Raw genomic sequence first — 23,692 nt, 5'->3', positions numbered from 1 at the left:
TGCAGAAATGCAAAGGATCATGAGAGATTACTACAAGCAACTATATGCCAATAAAATGGACAACCTGGAAGAAATGGACAAATTCTTAGAAATGCACAACCTTCTGAGACTGAACCAGGAAGAAATAGAAAATATGAACAGACCAATCACAAGCACTGAAATTGAAACTGTGATTAAAAATCTTCCAACAAACAAAAGCCCTGGACCAGATGGCTTTACAGGCGAATTCTATCAAACATTTAGAGAAGAGCTAACACCTATCCTTCTCAAACTCTTTCAAAATATAGCAGAGGGAGGAACACTCCCAAACTCCTTCTACGAGGCCACCATCACCCTGATACCAAAACCAGACAAAGATGTCACAAAGAAAGAAAACTACAGGCCAATTTCACTGATGAACATAGATGCAAAAATCCTCAGCAAAATACTAGCAAACAGAATCCAACAGCACATTAAAAGTATCATATACTATGATCAAGTGGGGTTTATCCCAGGAATGCAAGGATTCTTCAATATACGCAAATCAATCAACGTGATACACCATATTAACAAATTGAAGGATAAAAACCATATGATCTTCTCAATAGATGCAGAAAAAGCTTTCAACAAAATTCAACACCCATTTATGATAAAAACTCTTCAGAAAGTGGGCACAGAGGGAACCTACCTCAACATAATAAAGGCCATATATGACAAACCCACAGCAAACATCATTCTCAATGGTGAAAAACTGAAAACATTTCCTCTAAGATCAGGAACGAGACAAGGATGTCCACTCTCACTGCTATTATTCAACATAGTTTTGGAAGTCCTAGCCATGGCAATCAGAGAAGAAAAAGAAATAAAAGAATACAAATTGGAAAAGAAGAAGTAAAACTGTCATTGTTTGCAGATTACACGATACTATACATAGAGAATCCTAAAACTGCCACCAGAAAACTACTAGAGCTAATCAATGAATTTGGTAAAGTTGCAGGATACAAAATTAATGCACAGAAATCTCTTGCATTCCTATACACTAATGATGAAAAATCTGAAAGATAAATTGAGGAAACACTCCTATTTACCATTGCAACAAAAAGAATAAAATACCTAGGGATAAATACCTAGGGATAAGAATAAAACCTAGTGAGACAAAAGACCTGTATGCCGAAAAGTATAAGACACTGATGAAAGAAATTAAAGATGATACCAACAGATGGAGAGATATACCATGTTCTTGGATTGGAAGAATCAATATTGTGAAAATGACTATACTACCCAAAGCAAACTACAGATTCAATGCAATCCCTATCAAACTACCAATGGCATTTTTTATGGAACTAGAACATAAAATCTCAAAATTTGTATGGAGACAGAAAAGACCCTGAATAGCCAAAGCAGTCTTGAGGGAAAAAAAACAGAGCTGGAGGAATCAGACTCCCTGACTTCAGACTATACTTCAGACTTCAGAGCAAAGCTACAGTAATCAAGACAATATGGTACTGGCACAAAAACAGAAACATACATCAATGGAACAAGATAGAAAGCCCAGAGGTATACCCATGCACCTATGGTCAACTAATCTATGACAAAGGAGGCAAGGATATACAATGGAGAAAAGACAGTCTCTTCAATAAGTGGTGCTGGGAAAACTGGACAGCTACATGTAAAAGAATGAAATTAGAACACTCCCTAACACCATACACAAAAGTAAACTCAAAATGGATTAGAGACCTAAATGTAAGACCAGACACTATAAAACTCTCAGAGGAAAACATAGGAAGAACACTCTTTGACATAAATCACAGCTAGATCTTTTTTGATCCACCTCCTAGAGTAATGGAAATAAAAACCAAAATAAAGAAATGGGACCTAATGAGACTTAACACCTTTTGCACAGCAAAGGAAACCATAAACAAGACGAAAAGACAACCCTCAGAATGGGAGAAAATATTTGCAAATGGATCAATGGACAAAGGATTAATCTCCAAAATATATAACCAGCTCATGCAGCTCAATATTAAAAAAAAAACAACCCAATCCAAAAATGAGCAGAAGACCTAAATAGACATTTCTCTAAAGAAGACATACAGATGGCCAAGAAGCACATGAAAAGCTGCTCAACATCACTAATTATTAGAGAAACGCAAATCAAAACTACAATGAGGGATCACCTCACACCAGTTAGAATGGGCTTCATCAGAAAATCTACAAACAACAAATGCTGGAGAGGGTGTGGAGAAAAGGGAACCCTATTGCACTTTTCGTGGGAACGTAAACTGATATAGCCACTATGGAGAACAGTATGGAGGTTCCTTAAAAAACTAAAAATAGAATTACCATATGATCCAGCAATCCCAGTACTTGGCATACACCCAGAGAAAACCACAATTCAAAAAGACACATGCACCCCAATGTTCATTGCCGCACTATTTACAATAGCCAGGTCATGGAAGCAACCTAAATGCCCATCGACAGCCGAATGGATAAAGAAGATGTGGTACATATATACAATGGAATATTACTCAGCCATAAAAAGGAACGAAATTGAGTCATTTGTTGAGACGTGGATGGATCTAGAGACTGTCATACAGAGTGAAGTAAGTCAGAAAGAGAAAAACAAATATCATATATTAACGCATATATGTGGAACCTAGAAAAATGGTACAGATGAACCAGTTTGCAGGGCAGAAATTGAGACACAGATGTAGAGAACAAACGTAGGGACACCAAGGCGGGAAAGCTGCGGGGTGGTGCAGGTGGTGGTGTGATGAATTGGGCGATTGGGATTGACATGTATACACTGATGTGTATAAAATTGATGACTAATAAGAACCTGCTGTATAAATAAATAAATAAAATAAAATTTAAAAAAAAAAAAAAAAAGAATCTACCTGCCAATGAAGGGGACACTGGTTTGAGCCCTGGTCTGGGAAGATCCCACATGCCGTGGAGCAACTAAGCCCGTGTGCCACAACTACTGAGCCTGCGTTCTAGAGCCTGCGAGTCACAACTACTGAGTCTATGTGCCACAACTACTGAAGCCCGCGTGCCTAGTGCCCGAGCTCCGCAACAAGAGAAGCCACCGCAATGAGAAGCCTGCGCACCGCAATGAGGAGTAACCCCTCCTCTCTGCAACTAGAGAAAGCCCACGTGCAGCAACAAAGATCCAATGCAGCCAAAAATAATAAATAAATAAATAAATAAATTTATTAAAAAAAAAAAAAGAACTGAGGCAAATAGTACATTAAGGAATGCTGGCCAATAGAAACTCCAGGAGAAAACTCTTCAAGAAGGGAAAGATGATTATTGTGTGTTACTTGGCTCTGCAATCATATTTACAAATAATTACTTTGTCATAATCTTGTCGATCCTGATTATTGGTTCTAGAGCTTCTAGAGCCAACACACAGACAAAGCTAGGAAGACAGAATTATAGTCTCAGAATAGATGTAAATACCATTAACCCAGACAATAAAGTGAAGATATTAACTGTTGGGGGTGGATAAGGGTAAAATGGGATGGGGATCAAAAATGATAAGTCAAGAGGGAGCAGGAAAAGCACATAATTTGGTGATGGAGAAGTGATTGCTAGAAGAAACAGCTAAAAAAAACTGAAAGTCATTGCCTCTAGGCAGCAGGTTTATTTGTGAGATAAGGGCCTGTTGATTTTCATTATAAACTCTTTTGTACTATTTGATTTATATTTGTCAGGTGTATGATTGTTTTGGTTTAAAAGTTTTAAAACTTTTTAAATGCATCTATCCAGATGATATCTCATGTCTTGATGGAGACATCATACATAAACATGTGAAAAACAAAGCATATAAGATGAATCAGGTTTAGCCTCCCTAAGGTAATTCCCTGGGATATTGAGTCACCTTCCTATTAAGAATAAGCTTATTCACTTCAGTTATCACCATTCAAGACAAATAAGCTTAAAGCCCATCTCATCTTATGGTTTAACGGCACAAAAATCCAAGTAGCAAACCTGAAATGTGGTTTGCATATTACATGAATGCCTTTTAAATTTTTTGACCTTGACCCACTGTAAAACTACATTTGTGTGTGACTCAGCACACACACACCCACATAGCTGAAACAAAACTTAAAAAAAAAAAAAACTTACCTCTTCCTGTGTGTGATATGCTCTGAAAATTTCTATTTCATTCTATTTTACTTTTTAGAATAATGGTCACTTTAAATGATTTTAACAATCCACTGCTGTATTATGACCCATAGTTTGAAAAACATGCTAATCGGCCCATTTTTTCTTAGGCCAGAGAATGTGCTTGTGAGATTCAGAGCTTATGTCTCAGATCAGCTGAAGCTTCCTAGTAGAACTACTTGTTGCTGATATGTAAAAAAATGTGTTATATAAAGTTAGCTTCTATCATCTTTGTTAGTAGCATGGCTCCCTTCTTTTCATTTCTCTTTTTCCTTAAAATTTTTTTTTATCACTGGTCCTGTGGGGCACATATTAGGAATAACTAAACTCATTTCTGGAGTATATATATATATATATATATATATATATATATATATATATATATATCTCATATGCATAAAAGTCATACACTTATATAATCTTGGGTTTTACCCATATGTCCATTTGTTTGCACTTGCCATGTAAAGTACAGACTTCAGCCAAACATCTGCTGCTTATGAAACCGTTAAAACCCAACCTCCCCTCAAATATTGGGATCTTGTGATATTTTCAAATTTGGTAAATGCCATGTTAAAAATGCATAACTCTAAGCATCACTATATCTACACGTTTCAGCAAAGTTTAGGGAAAACAAAATCACTGCAAAATTTATTGCACTAATAGACTTGAATGAACTAATTTCGTTTGTTTGGATTTTTTGTCTCATTAAATTAAGAACTACAAGCAGCTGTTGAAGAGGTGCTGCCAAGCCTGAAAAAAGATGGTGTGGCCGTCTATTACGTGAGCAGAAGTTCTAACACCGATGGGGTCGACTCTTTCTTAGATAAAGTGGATGAAGTGTCAACTGAATCTATCCCAGAGTCCTGGAGGTCGGAAGTGACCTTTTCCACTCCTGCCTTATACATTTATACTTCTGGAACCACAGGTAAAAATAAAGAGAGGACTCTCCAAGAAGTGGACCTATCCTGAAAGTGTTAAATGTTGGGTTAGATTTTCAAATGCTGTTTTCTTCGGCAAAACTTATCAGATAACTAATACTTCAGGGGATTTAGCTCTTTGCCTGTGGGAACTGATCTTGTTTCATAGCATATGAAACCACTTGGGTTCTCTAAGCTATGCATATCTCCCCCTAATTGATGTATAGAACAGATAAAGAGGTTAACCAAGAACTACAAAAATAGTTATGATGATGGATAAGATTTGGCACTGACTAGGTCGTTGGAATTTTTTTAATGATTGCTGCATTTTGATTATATTATATCCAGAGTCCATATATAATGTATAACCAATTATAAATGGCCCACCAAAGAAGACTGCAGAACAATAATGGGGTTATATTTATACAAATATTTTGACCACTATCTTTCCATGCAACACTGACTTGGAGCTGTCTGGTGCTGTGGGTGTAGGATGGCTCTTAGCTGAGGGCCTAAAATAGTGTATTTCATCAAATCTAGGATGCTTTACACCTTCAGTGTAAGCTGCACCATTATTTTATAAGCCACTAAGAGAAATCACTGCCAATTATCAGTGTTACTGGAACCCTGCTACATGGAACAGGCAATATTAAAGGTAGGATGTTCTAGGTGCTCTTCTAGGAGCTTTACGTCATTTGTTCATACAATTCTCCCACCACTCTTAAGGTGGGTACTACTCTTATTCCTATTTTACAGATTCAGAAACCGATGCTTAGAGAGGTTAAGAACTTTCCAAGATCAGAAGTAGAAGTGTCAGGATTCACCTTGGTAGGCTGACTCCACAGCTCATGCAACTGACCACTCTGCCAGAACACCTCCTACTTCATCCATTTAACAGCTATTTGGTGTCTGCCTATTCTAGGCCAGGGGAAATGTTACTAAAACGTAATCATATGAAGCCAGAGTGATATATTTAAGAGGAGGGCAGGAAGCTAGCCCCAGCATGCTAATTATTAATATTGGGAAGTTGACTATGTGAATCATTTATCTCTTTTGGTTAAAATTTTAACTTAAGCAGGTAATACAAACATGCATTCTCCTTGTAAAATTCCATAAGACCGTACAGAAAACCTGAACGAACTTTTTGGCCAACCAATAGATAAGGGTTCCTTTGAGCCTCATGAGGAGGGGTGGCTGGGGATGACCTATTAAAGCTGATTCCCAGAGCATAATGTCTGTCACTGTTTTGTCAAAAGTTATATATCGCCATGCCAACAGAATGGTAGGATGACACAGTTAACCAAATGCTTCCACTACATCCAGACACTACCTTAATATATGGAAATTTTACCCTCATTTTTAATAGAATGGTAAAACTAAACTGAAAACTTTGGTTTGGGAAATAATTGAGATAAAACAAGCCCTTTTAGTTAGTGATTGGGTGTTCTAGTCTTAATACTATATAGGTAAGTATATAGTATTAAGACACTTCTTCACAATTGCAGGTTTTGACATCAAATATAAAACCCATTTTAGGGGAAAAAGAGAATAAGCAGTCTTTAATTTAATCCTATAATTCAGAATTTAGATTTAATTGGAATATAATTGGGTTGATGTTTATGTTATTTTTCTTCTCTCTGAATAAAATATTTGCTAAGTTACTCTTCCAAACATTAATTTTAAAAATTCATTTAAGCAATCAGAGAACAAAATGTTTTCCTTGTTCCTCAAAGGCAGTCAGTAGCACAAAATTATATAATAGTTACCAGATATTCTTATTTCTTCATTGAAACAAAAATTTTAATTAGGAAAGTTTCTGAAAGTACTTCAAACCAGCAAAGGATGTGCATTTCTTTTTTTTCTTTAATATAATTCAGAGCTTTTACTATCTGGACAATTTTTTTCCAAGGTGAATACAATTGATTTATTGATGCTTTCTTCTGTTTCAACAAAGACCATGAATTGTGAATTGTGTTTATGATGATGGTAGTTTGCCAGCCATACTGCTTTGCCTTATAACAAATTACTTTTATTCAGGCAATACCCAGCTAAGGTACCATCAAATACTGAAGCATCTGAATCTACAGAGAATTGTCTTCCTCTTCCCAAAGCCAGTTTACCCACTCAGGTCTTAAACTCTAGCCCCAGCCCCTTGGTAATGACTTCATGCCCTTCCCAACTGAACTGACTCCCATGGGAAACAATATAAGCATACACTTTCAATTGAGTCTTACCAAAAACTTCCATAAATTATAGTTAAGAAAATGCAAATGTACTTGGTGTAATAAAACTACACTGAGATACCATTTTTCACCTTTCAGATTGGCAAAAATCCCAACATTTGAAAGGATACCTTGGAAGGGCTGTGAGGAAACAGGTGCACTCACGTATTACTGATGGGGGAGTAAATGGGGACAGCCCTTATAACAGGCAATGTGGCAGCGTCTATCAAAATTACAAAGACTTATACCTTTTCACCTAGCAGTCTCACAGCAGCAAATTTATCCTACAGATGGAGCATCATTCATAGTGCACAGTGCCATGTGGACCAGGTTATTCACTGCAGCGTCATTTGAAATCACAAAATAATATGAATAAATTATAACACACACACAAAGGACTTGATGCAGCTGAGACAGAGAATAAATGAGTGAAAAAATAGGGGAAAGTTCTACATACAAATATGGACAGAATTCCAAAATACATTAAGTGGAGCAGGGGCAAGTGCAGAAAAGTGTGCTTTTTTTTTAAAATGGGGGAAAGGGCAAGAACGTATGAGCAAATGAGCTTATATCTGTATAAAGAAACTCTAGAACAGTACCTAAGAAATTCATAAAAGTGGTTATGAAGGAAAGAGATAGGATGGATAGGCTATTTACTCTCTCTGAATCTCAGCCTTCTCATCTGCAAATTAGAGAATATAATTCTACTTATTAATTATGAGAATTAAATGAAATTTTGAAAATACAGTTGACACTTGAACAATGTGCAGGTTAGGGGTACTGACCCTCCACACAGTTGAAGATATGCGTATAACTCATAGAAGTCCCTCCATATAGGTTCCTAGGTATCTGTGATTTTTCATTCAATGATTCAATCAACCATGGATGTCTTTACTATTGAAAAAAATCCTCATATAAGTGGCCCCGAGCCGTTCAAACCCCTGTTGTTCAAGGATCAACTATACCTTGCAAGGTGGTAGACCCAGAGCAGAAATTCAATAGACATTCTTTCCTTTTTCCTCAACTTACTACTGCAATAACCATCTAACTCAGAGGTCAGCAAACTATGGCCTGTGGGCCACAAACAGCCCCGCCACCTGTTTTGTAAATAAAGTTTTATGGCAACAGAGCCAAGTTTGTTCCTTTTTGTGTGTGGCTGCTTTCAGCTATAATAGCAGAGTTTAGTAGTTGCAATAGAGACTATGACCCTGCAAAGCCTAAAACATTTACCGTCTGGTTCTTTACAGAAGAAAATTGCCAACTTCTGGTGTAACTGAATGCAATCCTCTAATCACCAGCTGATGAATCTTCCCTAAGCCACATCTCTCTCCCAGGCCACGTGTCTGTGAATGACCACTCTTGGTTCACTCATGGCTTCTCTTGTGTGTTTACAAAGGTCTCCCGAAAGCTGCAATGATCAATCATCTTCGCGTTTGGTATGGAGCCAACCTTGCTGCCGCCAGCGGGATAACGGAGAATGATGTAGTCTATACCACACTACCCTTGTACCACAGTGCTGCACTTTTGGTTGGCTTACATGGATGTATCCTGACTGGTAAGCTTTTTCTCTCAACAAGCTGTTGGAGCCCAGTACACATTCAACGTGCTCATAAGGAAAAGTAATACAAAATTTGCTACTTTCCTGTGTGCCCGGAACGGTGTTTAATTCCCTGTTGATAACTAGCTTGTTTGGCTCACAATAGCAAGCATCCAAAAGAATTTATAGGGAATTCCCTGGTGGTCCACTGGTTAGGACTCCATGCTCTCAATGCCAAGGGCCCGGGTTCAATCCCTGGTCAGGGAACTAAGATCTCACGTGGCCAAATAAATAAATAAATAAAAAGAATTTATATTTTCTCATGCCTGCTTGTCTAGTAATATAACGCTATAATTGTTCAGCATATCAAAGAGGAAACTTCTTTAAAATATTTTAGGTCTTTATCCAGGTTAAGGTACTTGATCCTTCGATTCCATAAATAACTCTCCTATGTCATTTCTGTCTTCAGAAATCCACATGTTGATCTCCATTAGCATCTGATTTCAACTTCTCATTCAGTTGTCCCATTGTACTTTATTCTTCCCTCCTCCCACAGGTCCTCAGCTCTGGTCAGAATACTTAGCTTTCCATCTCTTCTCTCTCCTTCTGAAACTTTACCATTTAAATCAGAATTGTCATCCTTTCTCCTGTCAGTAGGATTTCTGCCCTTTGTGTATATAAAGTCTCAGTCCAATATCCACCTCTTCTAGGAAACCACCTCTAACTTTCTAACTAAGCTAAAAACCTTAATTTTTTCTCCCATGTGACATTTTATTTTAAATAATTATTTATTATATATAGTAACATATATGCATATGCATATACAAATACACATATGATTCTCCAAGCCTCTGTTCCTTTCCCTCATCAACTTATTGATCAGCTATAAAACACTTAGCCCAGCATCAGTACCAGTCTCCAAATCAGCAAGGAATGCCTGGGTCTGATCATGTTGTTGGGCCCTTCAAGAACAGGGTGACTCTGAAGCTCTTGTAGGGACAAATCAATCACTCACACATTTGCTTAAGCACAATTGATATATGCTAAAAAAGAAAATATAGTACTTTTTAAAATTTCTCCTAAAATATTGGACTTTTGTATATTTAGGAGTAGAAATAAACTAATAATGTGAAAAATATTTGTGACTTTTTTTTATTTCACTTTACCACATTTCATACCTATTGTTAGATTGGATATGATAGATATATTGTTTTTACCCATTGTATTAGTTTCCTATTGCTACTGTAACAAATTACCACAAACCTAGTGGTTTAAAACAACACAAGTTTATTCTCTTACTGTTTTGAAAGTGAGAAGTCCTAAAATCAAGATGTCAACAAGGCTGCATTTCTTCTGGAAGCTCTAGGGAAGAATCCATTTTCTTGCCTTTCCCAGTGTCTGGAGGCTGCCTGCATTCTTTGGCTTGTAGCCCCTTCTTTCATTTTCACGCATTTCACTCCAATCTTTTGTTTCTGTCAACCTTTCTCCTTCTTCCCTTGATCTTCTTGACTTCCCCTTATAAGCACCCCTGTGATTACATTGGGCTCTCCCAGACAATCCAAAATAATCTTCCCATTTCAAGATCCTTAATTCAATCACATCTACATAGTCCCTTTTGTCATGTAAGGTAGCATAGTCACAGGTTCTAGGGATTAGGATGTGGATGTCTTTGGGAACCATTATTCTGTATACATCACCCATCAAAGAAGAATATCGCCTGCTTACTCAAGACCCTGGCTCTCCATCGCTTATAAAACTGTCAGGCTCCTCCACCTGGCATTTACAAACTCTCCAGGATTGCACCCCTAGCTGCTTCTCCAGGTTCATCTCCCTTGACCCACCCAGCCTTCACCACTCTAGTCACAGGTCAGCAGAGTCTTGGCCATCCCCCAGCCTTCTGGACTGTCCTGTCTTTATGTTCATGCTTTTTCCTCTGCCAGGAATGCTCTCATCTTTCTCGATATTCACTTCTCAAGACCTAATTCAAATCCTATGCCTTTCTCAGCCCTTGCCCCCAAGCAGAATTAATCTACACACAGACACACACACACAGGCGCACGCGCGCACCCTTAGGGCCTCACTGAACCTCATTTATTGCACACTGACTCTTATTAGAAAAATTTGTGTCTTCTCCCCCACTAGATTGGAAGCTCCTATAGGACAAAACTGTGTCTTATTCATTTTTTTTGCATTGAATATAATTGGTACCTAATACTTGTTTGTGAATATAATTCATATATAAATTTTTTAAATTTATAAATTTCAAAAGTGACAAATATAATTAGGGACTTTTTTGGTAGCATTTCTTTATTAGTACTTTCTATGACTTCTCTGTAGGTGCTACCGTTGTTTTGCGGGCCAAATTTTCAGCCAGCCAGTTTTGGGATGACTGCAGAAAATATAACGTCACTATCATTCAGTATATCGGTGAACTGCTTCGGTATTTATGCAACTCTCCCCAGGTAACACTCCCCATGTTTCATTATCTTTTCGAAACGCATAAGATGGGAATTCAAGTCACTTTGGGTCATGCTAGGTTTCAGCTGCTTCTTGTATATCGGTTTTCAGTTTACACTACAGTTACTTCTCATGATAAAGAGGCTGGCACCACACCTACCACAGGGGATTTACCAGATGGCAGCTGCTGTAATAACATTATTATTCCCTACCTTTGTACCTGTTTTCACATCTGACCCTCTACCTAGCATATCCTCTGCTTCTTTCTCTACCTGTTTAAACCCTACTCACGGTCAAAGCCCAGTTCAAATGATACCTCATATATTAAACTTACTTGTTGGGTCACCCCAACAAAAGTCATTGCTCCCTTCCCCTACCTCATTTGTTTTCTCCTCCTTTGTGGCCCTTGTCAGATTGCAGATGTTTGTCTTCATGCCTCCCATCCTCCCTAGGCTGTAAAAATCTTTGATGGCAGGGACCACATCTTATCTCCTTGCCCTCTCTTATACCACAGGCATGCAGGAAACTTTTACTTAATGTTGATTAATGAATAAACCCCCATATGGCTTTGAAATCATCTGACAAAATCTGTTACCAAGCTTAGAACAGATGCCCCAAAGGTAAGTAACTCCAAGGGCTTTGGATCTGTCCTATTTGCAGATATCCAGATATCTTGAAGGGGTTGTTTGAAAGAGTTCCTTCTGCCCAGTCCCTCAGCTCTCATCAGAGAGGGCAGCCTGCCTGGGGACCAGATCAAGGTTTCTCAACAGTGGCACTGCTAATATTTGTGGCCAATTTATTTTTTGCTGTATGGACTTATCCCATGTACTATAGGATGTATAGTAGCATCTTTGGCCTTTATCCAGGACATGCCAGTGGTACCCTCCCCATACCCCCAGGTCGTGATAATCAAAATGTCTTCAGACATTGCCAGATGTCCCCTGGCAGGCAAAATCAACCCCAGATGAGAACCACTAGACTATACAATGCAGTAAACTCACAAGATTCTACTTTCTTTAATCCTTTCACTCATCATAAGAAAACAAACTCAAAGGATCACTAAGTTGATCAGTTGCTATTTATAAGCAACTGTTATGTTCAATTTACATACACTGGGAATTTTTTGGTTTCCCAGTGCACATAAAAGTTATGTTTATACTATACCGTAGTTTGTTAAGTGTGCAATAGCATTTTATCTTTAAAATGCAGTGTACATACCTTAATTTTAAAATACTTTATTACTAAAAATGTTAACGATCATCTGACAATGCCAGTTTGCCAAAAACCTTCAATTTAAAAAAAAAAAAAAATGCAGTATCTGCAAAGCACAATAAAGCGAGGTATGCCTGTAACAGAAGCAGTGTGACATAAAGAATTATAAGATGCTCTTGCCTTAGTTCTTTCTCTCCTCACTTCATTCAGTCTCTGCCCACATGTCACCTCATAAAAGAGACCCCTCCTACAAATTCTCAAACATACCACCCTACCCCTTACCATGCATCTCGTGGGTTCTGCTTTTCGTGGCACTGTCATTTCTGACATAGTGCATGTTTATATGACTGTTATATTTCTCCTCCAGTTAAATGAAAGCTCCATGCACCAGGAGCTTTGTTGATTGACAGATCCCCAGCACCGAGATCTGTATCTGGCACATCCTATGCATCAACAAATTTTGCTGAATGATCCTCTAAATTCTTGCCCCTGAAAGATGTATAACTGACTTGAGGGAATTAATGTGTTCCCCCCAAATGTTTGGGCTTAACACATATTATTCTGATTCAGGGGGTACATTCAACAGATTTATGAGGGTCATAATTAGCTGTAAGCCGGGTGAGGACCTTTCCCATAGCACTGGGTGAATCTTGAGGACATTATGTTAAGTGAAATAGCCAATCACAAAAAGACGAACAGTGTATGATTCCACTTATATGAGGTACTTAGAGTATTCAAAATCATAGAGACAGAAAGTAGAATAGTGGCTGCTTGGAGCTGCAGGGAAGGGGGGAATAGGGAGGTTAATGGGTATGGAGTTTCAATTTTACAAGATGAAAGGAGTTATGGATGTGGATGATTGTGATGGTTGCATAACATTATGAATGTATTTAATACCACTGAACTGTACAGATAAAATAGTTGAGAGTAAATTTTACGTTGTATGTATTTTACCACAATTAAAAAAAAATCACAACAGGAGATCCAGGTTCTATGAATTTAAAGGGAGCTTAAAGAAAGATTTTATCAAAAGGACTTCTCAGAAGTGGATACAGACAACCCTGCAGTCTGCAGAATGGAAACTACAATCACAGAAAGTTAGACAAAATGAAAAGGCCGAAGATTATGTCCCAGATGAATGAACAAGATAAAACCCCAGAAAAACAACTAAGTGAAGTGGAGATAGGCAACCTTCCAGAAAAAGAATTCAGAATAATGATAGTGAAGATGATCCAGGATCTCAGAAGAAGAATGTAGGCAAGGATCGAGAAGATGCAAGAAACATTTAACAAAGACCTAGAAGAACTAAAGAACAACCAAACAGAGATGAACAATACAATAACTGAAATGAAAAATACACTAGAAGGAATCAATAGCAAGATTAACTGAGGCAGAAGAACGGATAAGTGACCTGGAAGACAGAATGGTGGAAATCACTGCTGTGGAACAGAATAAAGAAAAGAAAAGAAAAGAAATGAAGACAGTCTAAGAGACCTCTGGGACATTAAATGCACCAACATTTGCATTATAGGGGTCCCAGAAGGAGAAGAGATAGAGAAAGGACCTGAGAAAATATTTGAAGAGATAACTGCTGAAAACTTCCCTAACGTGGGATAGGAAACAGTCACCCAAGTCCAGGAGGCACAGAGAGTCCCAGGCAGGATAAACCCAAGGAGGAACATGCCGAGACACATAGTAATCAAACTGACAAAAATTAAAGACAAAGAAAAAATATTAAAAGCAACAAGGAAATAATGACAACATACAAGGGAATTCCCATAAGGTTAACAGCTGATTTCTCAGCAGAAACACTGCAGACCAGAAGGGAGTGGCATGATATATTTAAAGTGATGAAAAGGAAAAACCTACAACCAAGAACAGTCTACCCAGCCAGGCTCTCATTCACACTTGATGGAGAAATCAAAAGCTAAAACCAAAGCTAAAACCAAAGCTAAAGAATTCAGCACCACCAGACGAGCTTTGCAACAAATGCTAAAGGAATTCCTCTAGGCGGGAAAGAGACCAGCAACTTAAAACAACCTTGTACATATATAGACTGCTATATCAAAACCTCTTGGGAACAGCAAACCCAAAAACTACAATAGATACAAACACAACACTAAAGATGGTCATCAAACCATAAGAGAAGAGAACTAAAGAGGAAGGGAAGAAAAAAGACCGACAAAAACAAACCCAAAACAATTAAGAAAATGGCAATAGGAACATACATATCAATAATTACCTTAAATGTAAATGGATTAAATGCTCCAACCAAAAGACACAGACTGGCTGAATGGATACAAAAACAAGACCTGTATATTTGCTGTCTACAAAAGACCCACTTCAGACCTAGAGACATATACAGACTGAAAGTGAAGGAATGGAAGAAGGTATTCCATGCAAATGGAAATCACAAGAAAGAGGGAGTAGCAATACTCATATCAGACAAAATAGACTTTAAAATAAAGACTGTTATAAGAGACAAAGAAGGTCACTACATAATGATCAAGAGATCAATCCAAGAAGAAGTTATAACAAGTCTAAATATACATGGACCCAACATAGGAGCACCTCAATATATAAGGCAAATACTAACAGCCATAACGGGACAAATTGACAGTAACACAGTAGTAGTGGGGAACTTTAACACCCCACTTTCCTCAATGGACAGATCACCTAGACAGAAAATCAATAACAAAACACAGGCCTTAAATGACACATTGGACCAGATGGACTTAATTGAAATTTATAGAGTATTCCATCCCAAAGCAGCAGAATACACATTCTTCTCAAGTGCACACGGATTGTTCTCCAGGACTGACCATGTGCTGGGCCACCAAGTGAGCCTTGGTAAATTTAAGAAAATTGAAATCATATCAAGCATCTTTTCCAGCCACAATGCTATAGGTTAGAAATAAACTACAAGAAAAAAAAAAACTGTATAAAACACACTTAATTGTGTTTGGAGGCTAAACAATATGCTACTAAACAATCAATGGATCACTGAAGAAATCAATGAAGAAATCAAAAAATACCTAGAGACAAATGAAAATGAAAGCACACGATTCAAAACCTACAGAATGCAGCAAAAGCAATTCTAAGAGGGACGTTTATAGCAGTACAATCTTACCTCAGGAAACCAGAAACATCTCAAATAAACAACCTAACTTTACACCTAAAGAAACTAGAGAAAGAAGAACAAACAAAACTTAAAGTTAGTAGAAGGAAAGAAATCATAAAGATCAGAGCAGAAATAACAGAAATAGAGATAAAGAAAGAAAACGATAGCAAAGATCAACGAAACTAAAAGCTGGTTCTTTGAAAAGATAAACAAAATTGATAAACCTTTAGCCAGACTCATCAAGAAAAAAAGGGAGAGGATTCAAATCAATAAAATTGGAAATGAAAAAGGAGAAGTTACAACTGACACCACAGAAATACAAAGGATCATAAGAGATTACTACAAGCAACTGTATGCCAATAAAATGGACAACCTGGGAGAAATGGACAAATTCTTAGAAAGGTACAATCTCCCAAGACTGAACCAGGAAGAAATAGAAAATATGAAACAGACCAATCACTAGTACTGAAATTGAAACTGATTTAAAAACTCCCAACAAACAAAAGTCCAGGACCTGATGGCTTCACAGCCAAATTCTATCAAACATTTAGAGAAGAGCTAACACTTATCCTTCTGAAACTGTTCCAAAAAATTGCAGAGGAAGGAAAACTCCCAAACTCATTCTATGAGGCCACCATCACAGTGATATGAAAACCAGACAAAGATATCACAAAAAAAGAAAATTACAGGCCAAAGTCACTGATGAACATAGACACAAAAATCCTCAACAAAATACTAGCAATCAAATCCAACAATACATTAAAAGGATCATACACCATGATCAAGTGGAATTTATCCCAGGGATGCAAGGATTTTTCATTATGCGCAAATGAATCAGTATGATACATCACATCAACAAATTGAAGAATAAAAACCATATGATCATCTCAATAGATGCAGAAAAATCTTTTGACAAAATTGAGCACCCATTTATGATAAAGACTCTCCAGAAAGTGGGCATACAGGAAACCTACCTCAACATAATAAAAGCCATATACAACAAACCTACAGCTAACATCATACTCAACAGTGAAAAACTGAAAGCATTGCCTCTAAGATCAGGTACAAAACAAGGATGTCCGCTCTCACCACTTTTATTCAACATAATGTTGGAAGTCCTAGCTCCAGCAATCAGAGAAGAAAAAGAAATAAAAGGAATCCAAATTGGAAAAGAAGTTAAACTGTCACTGTTTGCAGATGACATGATTCTATACATAGAAAATCCTAAAGATGCTACCAAAAAACTACTAGAGTTCATCAATGAATTTGGTAAAGTTGCTGGTTACAAAATTAATGCACAGAAATCTGTTGCATTTCTATACACTAACAACAAAAGATCAGAAAGAGAAATTCAAGAAACAATCCTATTTACCATCACATCAAAAAGAATAAAATACCTTATAATAAACCTACCTAAGGAGACAAAAGACCTGTACTCTGAAAACTATAGTAAGACACTGATGAAAGAAATTGAAGATGACACAAATAGATGGAAGGATATACCATGTTCTTGGATTGGAAGAATCGATATTGTCAAAATGACTTTACTATCCAAGGCAATCTACAGATTCTATGCAATCCCTATCAAATTACCAATGGCATTTTCCACAAAACTGGAACAAAAAAATCTTAAAATTTGGTGCTTGGAAGGGGAAATAAGATAGACCAGAACCCTGAAACAGCTGAATAGACTCAGCTCACCTCCCTTGTATTGTCTGCCTTCCCTCCAAAATTAGGTAACCTCTGTGGTCCTTTCCCAGCCTAAAATGTCTGTCTCTGCACCACCTCCATTCAGATAGAAAACAGAATGGAGGGGGGCTTCCCTGGTGGTCCAGTGGTTAAGACTTCGTCTTCCAATGCAGGGGATGCGGGTTCAATCCCTGGTTGGGGAACTAAGATCCCACATGCCTCGTGGCCAAAAAACCAAAACATAAAACAGAAGCAATGTTGTAACAAATTCAATAAAGACTTTAAAAACGGTCCACATCAAAAAAAATCTTAAAAAAAAAGAAGAAAGAAAACAGAATGGAGAGGTGTGTAGCAGCACAGAGTAGAGAGTGGCCAGTTTGTCCAGGACAGGGGTAGACCAGGGGAAAGAGGGACAGAGAGCAGAATCAGGGTAGGTTTGCCAGAGAGGTGAGTTGTGAAGGGTGCAGAAAAGTTTTCCAGCCATGCAGGGAAAGAAGGGCTAATGATTAGCTGGAACAGCATGGCAGAGCAGTGGAATAAAGCACCTGCCATATTGGGAAGTGCAAGCAGCATGGCAGGAGGCGAGACTGATTGGCTGGGCCAGGTAACAAGAGTTTTACTGTTCTGAGACTCAAGTGTGAATGTGATAAAGCACCACGAAAGGGCCTGAGAGTGATGTGGGAGGTGGTTTTTAAAGACAATCCCTTTGGGTGCAGTGGGAAGATACACTAGACACAGAAAGCTCTCTTCTGTAAAACGAAGAGGTTGAGTTTCACCCTTTCACTCCTGTCAATGGGTGCTTTCTTTTCTCCTCAGGGAGTCAAGCAGAAGTATAGCATACTAGTTGTTAAGGACATGGACTCAGGAATTTTTCTAAGGTGGTGAATAGCTTCTGCCCTTTCACCTCTTGGAAGTCTTCCCCAAAACGAGGAGGACAAGAAAAAGACACACAAGCTCTATCATCCTAGAAACTAAGAGACATTGCAACCAGGAACTACATAGTACAGAGAGCTGAAAGATGAAGGTCATTGCCATAGCAGGGCTGAGAGGGGTGAAACTTGAGAGGCAATTACCAACAAGAAGGAAGGTGATTGACTTCCTAAAGCCTGAGAAATTGGAGGCACCAAATACAACTGAAGTTTGGATGAGGTACCAGGCTTGAAAACAGGAGAATTTTTGAAAGTCTGTGTATGAAACAGCTATACCTGCCGCTCCCATATCCCACTTCTGTAGGAGGCAGGAGGCTTATTCTCTGCAGAAGAGCTAGAGAAGCTTTGAACTCAAGGATCCCAAGAGCAGAGGAAGGCAGGGATGAGGCACTGAGAGCAGAGATTGAGTAACTGTCTACTTACTGACCAGGGAGACCCCAGCTCCCTTCCCCTGCCCAGCTTCCAGAACTCCAGTAGTCAGTTTATGCTTGCAGGCAAGAGAGCAGAGGAGGGTTATGCTTAGGAAGAACTAAACTTTCTCAGAAAAGAAACTGGACATTGGCTCACTGCCCCATCACCAGACAGTGCAGCCAACCTGGCAACAGCCCCTCCCCACCACACAAAGTGGCTCAAACATCTTTTTGTTGCCTTACTTCTAAATATGAACAGATACCAAAGGAAAGCCTCTAACAGGAAAGATCATTTTCTAAAAAGAAGAAAAAGCAGCATCAATTCAAAGAGCAGGAGAAGACTTCCAGAAATCAATAATTAATATTCTCAGAAATATTAGAGAAGATTTTATATCCATTAAACAAAAATAGTATGCTACCAAAAAGAAAAAAACAGAGTAAGACCTCCTGAAAAATAAAAATACGATTTAAAAATTACTTAATCCATAGAAAGTTTGGAAGATAAAGTTGAGAAATCTTACAGAAAATTGGAGGAAAGACAAAGTGATGGACATGAGGAGAGACAAAATAAGAAAATTAGAGGATCAATCCAAAAGATCCAATATCTGATTAATAGGAAATAGGGAAAAGGATAGTGAAAATGGAGAGGAGAAAATTATTAAAGAAATAATACAAGAAAACTTCCCAAAACTGAAGGACAGATTGAAAGGGCTAATTGAGTACCTAATAAAATGAGTGGAATTTTTTTTTTAATTCTTAAAATATACTATGATGATATTTAAGACTATCAAAAAAAGAGAGAGAGGGACTCCCCTGGTGGCACAGTGGTTAAGAATCCACCTGCCAGTGCAGGGGACACGGGTTCGATCCCTGGTCAGGGAAGATCCCACATGCCGCGGAGCAACCAAGCCCGTGCACCACAACTACTGAGCCTGTGCTCTAGAGCCCGTGAGCCACAACTACTGAGCCCACGGGCCACAACTACTGAAGCCTGCATGCCTAGAGCCCGTGCTCCACAACAGGAGAAGCCACCACACTGAGAAGCCCATGCACCACAACAAAGAGTAGCCCACACTTGCCACAACTAGAGAAAGCCCGCATGCAGCAACGAAGACCCAACGCAGCCAAAAATAAAATTAATTGATTAATTATTTTAAAATGATTGCCTATTTTAAAAAAAGAGAAAGAGAGAAGATTCTATAAGAATAACAGTTGACTTGCCAACAGCAACACTCAAGCTGGAAGCTACAGGGAGCAGTGCCTTCAAAATTCTAAGTAAACATTATTACCTATCTAGAATTTCATATCCAACCAAATTATCAATCAAGTAGAAAATAAGAATATTTTCAGACATTCAAAGTCTCAAAAAAATCTTACCTCCTGTATACCCTCCTTTAGGAAGTTTCTAGAGAAAGTATTCCACCCAAACAGGAGAGTAAAAAAAGAAAAAGGAAGACACAAGATCCAGGAAAGAGAGGCAAAGGGTATCCCCAGGCCTGGAAAACAACTCGTTCAGATTGGAGCAAAAGGATAAAAGGAAGAAAAATGGAAAAAAGGAAATTATATCATCTGATAGAAGGAGGAACATTGTATTTAGATGCTTTTGGAGGGTAAGGAAAGAACTACAAACAGAAACTAAGAAAATGAAGCAAAGGGGCAGGGAGGAAATTAATCCCAGGAAAAACAAACATTTGTTCAAGAATTTGTTCATAGTATATTATACTTAGCTCATCAGCAGTGGATTAGGGGCAAAGTAACGTGAGCACTGAATATTGATTTAACCAAAAATTGTGATATTGAAAAATTGGGAGAGAGCTTAATCCCCATCCAGCACAATAGGAAATCAGTAAGTAATGTCTAAAGTGATTAATCAAAAGATAGTGGTATAAGCATTTAATTTAGAAATATGCAGGTGAGAAGAAACAGCTACAGGGGTTAAAATTGTCTGCCTCTGGGTGGTGGTAGGCTGAAGGCAAAGGATGAGGGCAGATAAGTGGAATAACATTTCTTCATGCAAATCCTTTCAGTACTATTTGGTTCTTAAATTCTGTGTGTGTGTGTCGCTTTTTTTTTAACTAAGGAAAAGAGTGCTCTCCGAAGTCATGTAGATTTGGATTTGAATCTGGGGACAACTGTGTTTCTACCTGTGTGATCTTGGGCAAATTATTTTAAACTTCTCAAAGTTCCGTTTCCTCAATTGTAATATGAGGCAAACACTTGATTACCTCTCACATTTCAATAGGGCTCCTTAGAACCTTAAGATAATGCAGGGCAATTGCCTGGCACATAGCAAAGCCCTCAATAAAAGTCTGCTGCTTCCTCTGATTACCTGGTGCCCTGCACCCTCTCTGGACACCCTGACCTCTCACCCTTCATCAGTCATTCAATCCATGGTGGATTAAAATCCCCCAGGTGTGTTTGCATGTTGCACCTCACCTCTAATGTGGAATAGAATGTTCGATCTTTGTTAAAGAAAAATGAGAAGGTGACCCTTGACCTTTGGGGAGTGGCTTTGGTGGTGAGGAAATACTGTTTCTTCTTTTGGAGAAACACCAGTACTCTCAGGCCCTGGTGAGCAAAAGCTTAGATGAGAACCAGACATCTCTGAAGCCTCCAGGGGCCTCTCGGTTTGTGTCCACAAACATTTCCAGCCTACAGCCTTAATCCCTTCTGCTGGTGTAATAAGATCCCTCAGTTTATGATGAAAACTAAGCTGATGGCACTGTGACCGTGAGCCCAGCTACCTGGCACCCGTAGGTGACAGCTGCACCTCTGAGGCTGGCCCGCATCTCCAGAGCACTGCCGCCTCCTGCACCCTAAACCCTGCCCTGGTGCTGATGTCCCGGCCATTAACTGTTGAACAAGGAAGTTGAGGGTTTCCTGGTGGAGGTTATTTCTTCTTTTACTGCAGGAATTGCACTATATGCAAAGCACAGGCCCAGGCACGGTGGATGATATATAGAGAGATTTGGCCTCAAAGGAGCTTACAGTCTAATGGGAGAGATAGATGTTCACCACCCATTAGACAAGGAAATGAACTAAGAGGGTGATTGTGGGCTGCATATAGAAGAAGTAAGGTCTCTGGTCTACACACTGGAACGCTACTTTGGAGCTTCTCACGCAGGCCTGGGACCAAGTCAACCCCAGGTCAGGTGGTTATTTTCAAGCAAAAGTAAGTATTCCACAAATATTTGTGATGGTTTATTCTCAGAGTGGCAGTGAGGGACAGCAGTGTGGGGGGCAAAGGTAGCCTCTGGAAAGCTGACAATCCTTGCTGAGGAGAGTAGTGCCTTACAGACAGGATGACCCTATAAACCACTATCCAAACAGGGACATTTGAGAATGAAAGGAGTGTCGTTAATAAGCACATCAGGACAACAGGTGTAAACCAGGATCAGCCCTGGCAAACCAGATATATAGTCTCCTGACTTATAAGTACTTGATAATTATAAAAGGGAATTGATTCAGTGACTTAGGGACCAATAGAGCTGATGAAGAGAATAGGTTCCCACTCAGTCAGAACAAATAAGTTCGTGCAGGTTCAGAAGGCTTCTCAGGTAAGTCTCCTCAACACCCTGGTGAAGAAACACTGGGACAACACGCCTAGTCTCTCTCTCTCTACACATTTCCTCCTCTAAAAGACGGCACAAGGGGCCCTGTTTTAACTAGTGAAAGGTATCGTCCGCCTCTCTGGTTAGGACTCCTGAAAGAACTTCACCACCTGAGTTTTGACCAAGGAGCTACTTAAAAATTAAATGCATACATGCTGCGCCACGGGCTCCTTGGCTCCTTTCACATGGAAACCAATTCAAGGTTTGTTTGGTTTGGTTTCTAACTGCCGTATCAAAGGTCCTCCCCTTGTCAGAGAACTGCCAGCCTGCCTCTCTCTGCAAACTTTTTTTTTTTTTCAAAAAGGATCTCTTATTCCAAAATCACTTCACAGTGATTTCACGGAGGAGGAAATAAGGTACAAAATACTCCCTAGAACATTTGCTCTTTTAAGCAAGTTGCTGTTCAGTCAAAGAAATTCACATTTGATAGGAGAGGAGAATCCTAGTTACCTAGCACTTCTACCCCGCTCCGCCCTGTTTTCGGTTAGAGTAGAGGTCATCAAGTTACAGATTTTGCAAGTTAAAATTATACTTATTTACCTGTCCCTCCCTCCAGGCTGTGATCTCCTGACATCACATCAAGTAACTTATTAATATAAAATATCATTAAAATTACCCAAGGTTTGGACATATTTGTAGGGCCTCATTAATGGAAAGCAGACCAGTCCTCACCCCCCTCTCTTGCTCATACAAGCTCTGCTTTCAATTCTTATACCCAAAACAGCCTTTCCTTTGTGATTTTTTTTTAACATCTTTATTGGAGTGTAATTGCTTTACAATGGTGTGTTAGTTTCTGCTTTATAACAAAGTGAATCAGTTATACATATTCATATGTTCCCATATCTCTTCCCTCTTGCATCTCCCTCCCTCCCACCCTCCCTATCCCACCCCTCTAGGTGGTCACAAAGCACCGAGCTGATCTCCCTGTCATGAAGAACCTTGTGATTTTTATTTATAGCAAAGCATATTCCTCCCAGGCCACCTCAGGCAACTGGGAGCCAGCTTCCTCTCTCTCTTCCCCTTCCCATCCCATCAGAACAGTTTCGTTGTGTTGGTTCAGCTCTACCTGCTCTTGTGACCACTGGGTCTATCTGTTAGACAAATCCATGATCAAGAGTCTTCTCCCCAGTCCCGCCAGGCCCTCCCATGAATTGTCTTGAATGACTGTAGAAAATGATTCTCTCTCTTTGCCTGGACTGTGTTCCCATTTTCTTCGTCATTGTCAAGTGAAGATTATTGCTTCAGATTGTGTCAGTCTCTGACAGACCTCTCCCACGGGGCCTTTCCTTTCTGGCAATTCACTGAGATCCACCAGCCTCATCAAGAAAACAATCAACACATGACTTAAGCTTCAGATTGGATATGGATTAAATGTTGGCATCACTGAGTTCCATCAAGTGACAAATCAAAATGGGAAAATCCAAGCCTTTCAACTATT

At 38.9% G+C, this 23,692-nt stretch overlaps 1 protein-coding gene across 1 annotated transcript in view; it reads left to right on the top strand.

The window, feature by feature from the left end:
* The window catches only part of SLC27A2 (solute carrier family 27 member 2), a 54,647-nt gene that overhangs the window by 11,496 nt on the left and 19,459 nt on the right, over window positions 1-23,692 (top strand). Inside the window, exons 2-4 of the mRNA XM_059915549.1 lie at window positions 4,865-5,074; window positions 8,685-8,843; window positions 11,163-11,287. Coding sequence (XP_059771532.1) covers window positions 4,865-5,074; window positions 8,685-8,843; window positions 11,163-11,287 — 494 coding nt within the window. The remainder of the gene's footprint in view (window positions 1-4,864; window positions 5,075-8,684; window positions 8,844-11,162; window positions 11,288-23,692) is intronic.

This window comes from Balaenoptera ricei, chromosome 2, assembly GCF_028023285.1.
Source record: "Balaenoptera ricei isolate mBalRic1 chromosome 2, mBalRic1.hap2, whole genome shotgun sequence".
Taxonomy (NCBI): domain Eukaryota; kingdom Metazoa; phylum Chordata; class Mammalia; order Artiodactyla; family Balaenopteridae; genus Balaenoptera; species Balaenoptera ricei.
This window is presented reverse-complemented; position numbering and strand designations above follow the sequence as displayed.